Source organism: Gopherus evgoodei, chromosome 1, assembly GCF_007399415.2.
Source record: "Gopherus evgoodei ecotype Sinaloan lineage chromosome 1, rGopEvg1_v1.p, whole genome shotgun sequence".
NCBI lineage: Eukaryota > Metazoa > Chordata > Testudines > Testudinidae > Gopherus > Gopherus evgoodei.
In genome coordinates, this window is record NC_044322.1 from 236009278 (window position 1) to 236018331 (window position 9054).

The 9054-nt window shown below is 43.0% G+C and overlaps 1 protein-coding gene across 3 annotated transcripts in view; it reads right to left on the bottom strand.

Moving 5' to 3' along the window:
• LOC115638143 (nuclear pore complex protein Nup50-like) overlaps positions 1–7193 on the bottom strand; it is a 33832-nt gene extending 26639 nt beyond the window's left edge. Inside the window, exons 1-2 of one of the 3 annotated variants that reach the window (XM_030539724.1) lie at positions 6571–7193; positions 1558–1636 (exon numbers count right to left, since the gene is read on the bottom strand). In XM_030539724.1, the coding sequence (XP_030395584.1) occupies positions 1558–1626 (69 nt within the window). In that variant the 5' untranslated portion in view covers positions 1627–1636; positions 6571–7193. The remainder of the gene's footprint in view (positions 1–1557; positions 1637–6570) is intronic. The other 2 variants (XM_030539720.1, XM_030539729.1) reach the window with 2 other exon arrangements.
• Between the last annotated feature and the right edge of the window lie 1861 nt (positions 7194–9054).

Genomic DNA, 9054 nt, shown 5'->3' on the forward strand with positions numbered 1-9054 from the left:
CCAGGATTTTTTAAAAGTATTTTTTTCAGCTTACATGACATACAGAAGACCAAAATTCAGTCTTTTTTTAGTCTGATCTATCAGCTCCAGGAAGCCTTGTTCCTTTTATCATGACTGACTACAGTCTTCTCCAAGACCAAAAGGAAAGTGAAATAGCTAGTGAACCCCATAACCTACATGTATCAGTCCTATTTGAACGAGTGTAATACAGGAACTGTATGATACTATTAAAAAGTAGCCTCTGAAAAGGACTTAAATCAGACATGTGAACTACTATTTTGTATTCTGCCCTAAAGAAGTTAGAAAAAAGGAGAGTTTGTTACCCCAACATGAATTCATTTTAAGCTGTAAATTAATAAGCCATTTGAACTGTTCATTTCTCTTTTCAACAGTTATAGCAAACAATTAACTTGATTACTCAATACATCTTGGGGGGGAGGACTATGATAGGATCTATATCCCATCCTAACATTGAAAGGGTTAAATGTGGCTCTGCAAGAACAATTAACTGACTTGGCTGCAGCTGGAGGATGGGCCAGCCCTAATCAAAGATAAATCCCAGATCTAAGAGAGGAAGTCTGGAGTAGGAGGTGGCAGCTGCAGTCACTGTTTAGGACTAGAGGGGGCGGAGTCAAGGAAGAAGTCAAGGGGGAGAGTTGGGATCCTCTCAAGTAGAGAAATCCGACAGCAGACCAGGAGAGAGACAGAACACTGGGTAGTGGAGCAGGCTCCAATGGTGAGGAATCCTGACAAAAGGGCAGGATCTGGAATTCCAGGGAGTGTACTCTTTGAGGTGTTCAGTGAAGAAAGAGCAAGGGGAACATAAAAGAAACATGAATGGTCAAGTCCATGGAGCGTGAATTTGGTTTAAGTTTATATATCTGATTGAGGATTTACTGGAGGATTCCCAGGGAGAGCCCTGAGAGACGGGGCCCTGACAGAAGGGTGAACTAAGTGAGAGACCAGCTGACAGGCTTCAGTATAAGCAGGACAGCAGCAGCAAGGAATCAAAAGGAACAGATTTTGCCTGCTAGTTACAGGGTCTGTGAACTGGAACCCAATGTAGTGGGAGGGCTAGGGTTCCCTTAACAACTACTGTGGAAGTTGGTGTGAAACCCCTGAGAAAGGCATATGAGAGAAGGACATGAGGACCATAGGATCCATAGTTGGGAGCGGAAGATCCTTTTTTAAGGACACTGGACTGTAATTTGTTGTACTCATACCCTAGAAGAAGTGAGACTAAAATATGACATGGCTGGAGGCCGAGCCACAAGAAGAGACCACGACAGGGCTGCAGCAACTGTTGGCTAGGGGCATTGGATGAGGAAAGAGCTGCTATGCGTGGCTGCAAAAGGGCACACCAGTGGTGAGTTAACCCTTTTATTACTCAGTAATTTTTCCAGCTTGATCTTTTATTTCTTAAGCTTTATCCAATTTTACAGAATTAGTGTACATCTGTCATACATACTTGTTCTATACCTCATGGAAAAGACCTCACTGTTGGCTTTGTCACAGGCATTTTATTATCTTGCTAGGAAATGCAAAAAAATCCTTTACCTCCTCAGTTTCATCCTCCTGATCCCAATTTCTGTCAGTCAACTCCTTCTCTGCAATTCTCTTTGCCATTTTTTCACACCTGTGTAAGAATTTCAGTAATCAGCAATTTGTATTAAAAGTGTCAAACTGATTGTAAAAGGAACCAAAAGTTAGTTAGAAGGATCTTCAATTTGTATTAATAAAAACAACAATGGGAAATGTGAAGTTTTATACCAAAGTCATGTAAAACTGGAAATCTGAATGAAGACTTAAGCACACTGGAGCCTCGACTTACAGCATGTCACATCAGAGAAGATGCATAATAGTCACTATTTGACACTGTTTAATCAATATTGCTATGACCATGCTGCTTTGCAAATCACATGTTCTTACACACGAAAAAGCAGTTTTGTTGCATTAAAATATATACTGTAGTACACCTGCACAATTTCTGGTTAAATGTAAAATCTACTGACGAGTCAAGACTAAATACGTTGCCCTTCTGAAACCAAATTACGGAAACATTGTTTAGCAAGTTGGGAAACTTGCACTTTGTTTCAAACGCCAAACTGTAGCATAGAGCAGCATGACACTTTGAGTGACTTCTGAAATGTATTGGGAGGGGGAAATTAGCTGTTCATATTTGTCACTCTAATGATCACTTTACTGGTCATCTCCGCAATGTAAGAACCTTGTAACGTTTGCCAGGCATCTAACAACTAAAAGCTTCTGCATTCCAGTTTAGCACAATGTTCTGAAAAAGTATGTCTAAATCAAGGCTATAAATTTAACTATTTTGCCCATATCATATGTTAGTAAAAATGTTTGTAGTTTTAACCACAAACAAAAATAAATGCTCTAGAAATTTATATAAGCATTTTTTGTACAGAAAGGAGGGTTGTTGTCCCGGTCTCCCCCTCTAACCCCCCACACCAATATTAGAGATAGGAGTCACTCTTACAATATCATACGACCTCAACAATGGAACCACGAGTTCAGAAGAGACTTAATATATTAATACTAGTTATTTCTTTCTGAAAACAATCCAGTGCTTAAGTTATCAAGAAGATTCAAAAAAAGTACAAAAGTTCCAGCATCATTACAATACAGTTCAGTGAACTCTGATTGCAGATTCTCTTCTTTAGTTTGAATCTTTTACATTTTATTTGGAGAGTTAATTCTGAGATTTAAACCAGTGTTTAGAACAGCTTCTAGAAGGAATTAATTTAGTTAGGGCTGAAACTGATGTAAGAGGAGTTAAACTCTGAGATTAGTAAAATGATCTAAGATCTCGGTTAGTTAAAACTCATTTTAAATATGTAGAATTGGAAGGCTCAGATTTAATGATCATAAAGTTTGAGATATGTTGCCGGTAAGAACTTATACATTTAACACAGCGTTTGTTTGGAGCAAAGCCTTAGAGTATCCTTTAACTCAACATCTTGACTGAGACCTGTTACAAGAGGCATAGCTCAGTGCTTTGAGCACCGACCTACTAAACCCAGGGTTGAGAGTTCAATCCTTGAAGGGGCCACTTAGGGATCTGGGGAAAAAATCAGTACTTGGTCCTGCTAGTGAAGGCTGGGGGCTGGACTCAATGACCTTTCAAGGTCCCTTCCAGTTCTAGGAGATAGGTATAGCTCTACTTATTATTATATAAAAAGCTTTCTACTAATCTCAAATTTAATTTCAATACCTCAAAATGATTCAACCTCATAGTAAACTAATCACTTTCTACAATTAAATCAAATTGTTTAATTTCTATAAGACAATTAGTTTAAGAAAAGGTTCTTAAGTTTTTCGTATTGAAAAGGAACAGGATGTTATTTTGTAGAGTTTCAGTCAACTTTTCACCCTGCAAAAATAAGTGAGGCTAAGTGATAATGAAATCAATGCACTACTGCAATTCACCAACATCAAAACTACCTTGCTTTTGATAAGATGATACTGGGGCTTGACCTCTTCAACAGCAGGTATAAATTTTAGTGCTTCCTGAAAGAAACACTAAGTAGATAGTGGGTTTAAAAAAATAATAAAAAATGATGGGTTCAGTATTTCTCACTAATCCCTAAAGCAGAAAATAAAATGAGATGCTTCCTGATGTCTTAAAACAATTATACCATATTCCTATCCTACCATATCACATCCAGAGACTACACTATAGGCCGGTTTACACTACAGAGTTAGGTCAACACAAAGCAGCTTACATCACCCTATGTAAGTGTCTATTCTAAAATTCCACTTCCGCCCACATAATTGCTGCTATTATGACTTAATAACTCCACCTCCATGAAAGCCTCAGTGTTGAAATAGGTAAGTCGAGGCAGTGTAACCGTGGACCCTGTGTTGCTTACATCAACCATTACTGGCTTTCAGAAGCTGCCGCACACTGACAATACAGCCAGTACAAGTGCTCCTGGTGAGGACAAGGAGTGTAGGGTGGACAAGCAAATGCCATTTAATTACTGCAGCAGCTGTATACAGACATAACTTAGGTCGACATAATTTTGTAGCGTAGACATGCCCTATGTAATGACCTACATAGTTTAGTCAGTCAAAACCATGTTTACAGTCTACTGTGAACCATGAAACGGTACTACTGAAAGAATTATCTAGAGATACAAATAATCAAGTTCTGTCAAGTGTCATGTTAATTGTTTCCCCATGAACTGTTTTGCAAAAAAACCCCAAAAACCTAAATTAAGTAACGGGGATGAGTAAATCAAGTAACAGAAATTATTTGGTACAAGAGTAGGGGAGATTCATCTTGAGACATGATAGGTGACTGCAGTCCATATCCCACCCCTAATTATAAGCACAAATATAATAAGAGTAACACAGAGCCTGAGCCCAATGGCTTTTAAGCCCCAAAGCTGGGCTGTATAGTGAGTCACCACACCACTCAGGGACCTTGGTACTTACTAATGATTCTGAAGAACCCAAAGGGGGAGGGGGGAGGGGAAATATCACAGATCCAGTGACCCTTCAGAAGCAAGAGACAGGTTGTCGCAGCAGCAAAAAAACAGCTACTCTCTGAATCAGAGATTAAGAGAGATAAACTTAGGTCTGAAACACCCTGTATGTCACCCACAAAGACAAATTCTTTGGGTTTTAGGAAACTTCAATGAGTTCACCATGTGCCCACAAAACTGAAATGTCTCCCCTGGAATCCAGGGGAGACACCGCTCTAGTGAGAACACACTGGAGCCCACCCGTAGGCTGTTTAAAGTGAATAAGGGGACAGTTTGTCATGAAAGCCCCTCAGTCTCCAATCTATAAGAAAGAGGGAAAATGCCAACTGGTCTGGGCCTCAAGCTCCTCCAATCACCCACTTGTTTACACAACTCCTATTTCAGTAAAGGAGCAGGAAAAAAAGGATGCCCTATTAAAGCAGAGTTTATCTGTATCCATCTGTTGTCTCCTGTCTTATACTTAGGGCATTGTTGCAATTGTGCCACTGCAGCGCTTTAGTGGGGACACTACCTATACCAACAGAAGAGGTTATCTTGTCAGCGTAGGTAATTCACCTCCCAAAAATACAGTAACTAGATTGGCAGAGCAGAAGAATTCTTCTATTACCTAGTGCTGTCTACTCAAGTTGGCTTAAATATATTTTTTCCCCCCACACCCCGACCAATGTAGTTAAACCAACTTAATTTTCTAGCGTTGACCAGGCCTTAGATTGTGAACTCTTTAGGTAAGTGACATTACCCCCCTGCCCCATGTTTAGACAGTAAGTAGCCCAGTGGGATTCTGGTCCATAACTAGGGCTACTAGGCACTAGATAATACTAATTAACAATATCAAAATCCTAAACAGGCTGTTTCTCAAGTTAGAAAACAACATGAGACCACTCTACCCTAAAACCTACGTGTATATATACAGTGGCCAACCGTGCAGCTCTTGGCACAAACTCTAGTGAGAGCAAGGCAGAGCAGTATGAGAGGCACAGGAGGAAAAAAAACTGGTTTTATTTTTAAAATATAGGTGTGTATTAAATTAAGTACACAAACCTATTAATGTAATTCTAAATTTGTCTCCTTAATTTTACATTAGGAAATGCAAAGGTTAAGGTTATCTCAGCAAAGTTAAAATTAACATTTCACATACTACAATATAGCATAAGCAGACAAACTAGAAAATTAAATGCAAAAAAATTATAGTCCAGTATTAGTGCTGCAGTTTAGTTTATTAGGAGTCTGTTTCATTATATGTATTTAATGTAATGTGCACAGGAAGTAAAATTCATACAAGTTAATGTTATTAGAACCAATCTTCTTTTGGGCACTGAACCTTTGTTTAATATGTCCCACTTATCTATGCCAGGGGCCCCCGACCATGTGTAAGCTCAAAATTTAAAGTGGAGGGATTTTTTTTTTTTTAGTAGTTGAGCCAAATATTTCCAAAATGAAAAGCTAAATGGGTCGGTCTCAGATTTTATCCAAACTAAGCTACTAGGATGCAGCATTGCCAACCCCAAATGGTCAAAAACCATGAACTAGGCCTCAAAAAACCGCCAGCTTGACTTAAAAAAAAAATGTAAAAAAAAAACCAAAAGCAATTGGACTTTTTTTGTTTGCCTTCCTGTCTCTCAGCATTTCTAAGGTGCAGTTTTTAAAGATGTTCTCGGCAACCAGGAGGGCTAGAAAGCTAGCAGTAGATTCTCCCCTGGTCACGTCTCTGTAGGAGACCCCTTCCCAGGGGCACTGTGAGACTCTTAATACAAATCGCAGTGGGAGTCAGCCACCCTGAGACAGACCGTTTGAGGCCCTGGCTGGAGGGGGAAGGGGTGAAACACGCTGCTTAGATAACACCGTCTCCGCGTGCACACCAAGCGCGATCCCTGCCGCCCACCCCCACCCTCCGGGGCGGAGGACCTGCCCTAGCCTCAGCCTCTCCCTCAGACACGGTCGGAGAATATGGGGGAGGGGGTCGCGCAAGGGGGACGAGGAGCTCCCGGTGCCTCCCACCCCAGCGGGCAGCACCGCCCCGGGGAGACGGGAGAGCCGCGCAGTGCCGCCGCCGGGCCGGTACCTGTCTCGGCGCTTCCCTTTCACTCCAGTCAGGCGGGGCCGAGGCGCTGGCTGCGGGGAGGAAGCGGAGTCTGGTTCGCAGGACGCCTGGGCCACGAGCGCTCTCACGCCATCCCCCGGCGCAGGAAGTCCTCTCTGCGTTCAAATCAGGGCCTTGCCCCCACTCTGCTTCTCGCGGCCGCGGCCATTTTCTTGTGCCCCTCTAAATCATTCACACGGGAAACCGTCGGTAACCGCAGCTACCCCAGTTCCCAGGCGCATGCGCACTCACTCAGCCGGAGCCCGACTGCCGGCTGACTGGCGGGCAGCGCACAGGCCGGACAAGTGGCGCAAACGCCGTAAAGAAGAGGGCGGAGATTCCGGAGAGTGACCCGAGCCTGACGGTTGGAATGCCGGTCGCGTTCCTCCGGCAGCCAATACCCAGGCCTGCTCCTGACTCATCCCGCTAACGGCCTGCGCCGGTTGGGGAAGGGAGGGGGTGGAGTTGCTCTCGCGCCTGTCGTTCGAATTCTGGTCACGTGTCCCAAGCACGCGCTATATAGAGAGCGCCTTAGACGCTCCTGGCCTTTACTCTTGGCCTTGGCCCCTGAGGGAAGAGGAGGGTGGTGGCAGTAGGGTGTGTTTGGATGCCTTAGTAGTAGTGGTGAGGATAAGGGATGGGAAAAGAACTCTGTGAGGGCCAATGCTTGTGTGTCTCTCTGAAAGAAGTTGGTCCAATAAAATATTTTGCTTTCCCCCCACCTTGTCTCTCTCTCATGTCCTGTGACAGGCAAAGCTATGACCGACCTTGCAAGCACCAAGGGAGGGTTGTTCAGAGGGTTGCATCTATGGGTGGCCACTGAGTTCAGTCACCAGGGTTTGTTACTGTGGGAACAGGACCACCCAGATGATTCAGGGGGCCTGGGGTAAAGCAATTGCAGGGGCCCCTTCCGTTAAAAAAAGTTGCAATATTATAGAATACTATATTCTCATGGGGGCTCCTGTGGGGCCTGGCGCAAATTGCCCCACTTGCCGCCCTGGGTGGGAATGGAATGTCAGCTACAGATGTCCAGGTACTCCATGCACACCCTGCTAATGGCAGCCGCATCAGTCCTGCCCGCCCATAGCCACAGGTGATTCCCTACTGCACCACCTCAATCCAGGTTAAATCAAGGCAAGGAGCATTTGTTTACAGAGCTCTTTCTCTGACTGACCTGTCCAACCCTGGCCCATTTACTGGGCTGCCTAGGGCTCTCCATTTTCTTCGTCAAATATTACACTCAGGGTGTGCCAGATGCAGAGCCAGGATAATTCCAGAGGGGTTAATCCAGGTCTGACACAGTAGTACAGATTAGGGGAGGGAGGGGGAATTATATTTGTATCAATAAAATGTTGGTAAACATCAATTTCACTGTATGCACACAAACTGAAAAAACAATTCCATTGAGAATAATCAAAATTTACAGCTGGACAAAATAAGAAAAATGCTGCTTGAATTTGAGAACTTATTAGAGTTTGATTTTAAGGACATGCGTGCTGTGTATTTTGACAAGTGACAGGGCATCTTTTAATGGTGGTAAAGCTTTAGCTTTTTCAATCTCAACAAATGCTGTCATCTGGGCCCTTTAAATCGCCGCCTGGGGAAGCCGGTCTGGTACACCATACGGGACCAGACTGGCTTACTTTCACCTCTGCCTAAGGCTGATTAGCGTCTGCTAGAACCATGCAACTTCTGACTCCTCAGCATCCTGAAGGGGAAGAGCCTATTGAGGACCTGTCCAGGAAGGCTTTTGTCATAACTAGGGATTTGCGTTTTTCTAGAGACTCTTTAGTTTTTATACTTTTGAAAAAATAAAAATATATATTAACTATGAACTACATTTTACTGAAAGTACCAGTGTCACTGGTGATATGGAGATTTGTGATGCTATTCAGAGGGTGTTGCTGTACGGAGTCATAAAACTTGGCAATGCACAGGAAGTTACTGATTGTAGGTTTGGGATTTTGGGGAGATTCCAAACTACGAAGGAACTATTGATGGCTGTCTTTGCCTATTCTTTGCCCCCACATCAGTCTAAAGACTTTATCAACAGGAAGGGATATTTCTCCATGGTGCTGCAAGGCCTGGCTGATTGCCAACGAAAGTTCACCAATATTAATGTAAGGTGATCTTTAGAAATTTAGGCCTTTTTTCTGGAACGAGTCAAGGGAATTTTTGCTCCCCAGACCACAATGGACATTAATAGAGTTATGATTCCTCCTGTCATTCTGGGAGACCTAGTCTACCCTTTGCTTCCCTGGCTTATGAAGCCTTTTAAAGGGCATTTGGACAAGAGAAAGGACATATTCAACTATACTACAAGTAGCTGCAGAATGACAGTAGAGTGTACACTGGAATACTGAAAAAAAGTTGGAGGTGCCTCGTGACAAGACTGGAGACTGCTAAGTAATATATGCCTTCTGTGATAAGTGCTTGCTCTGTTTTGCATAACATCTGTGAAAGCAA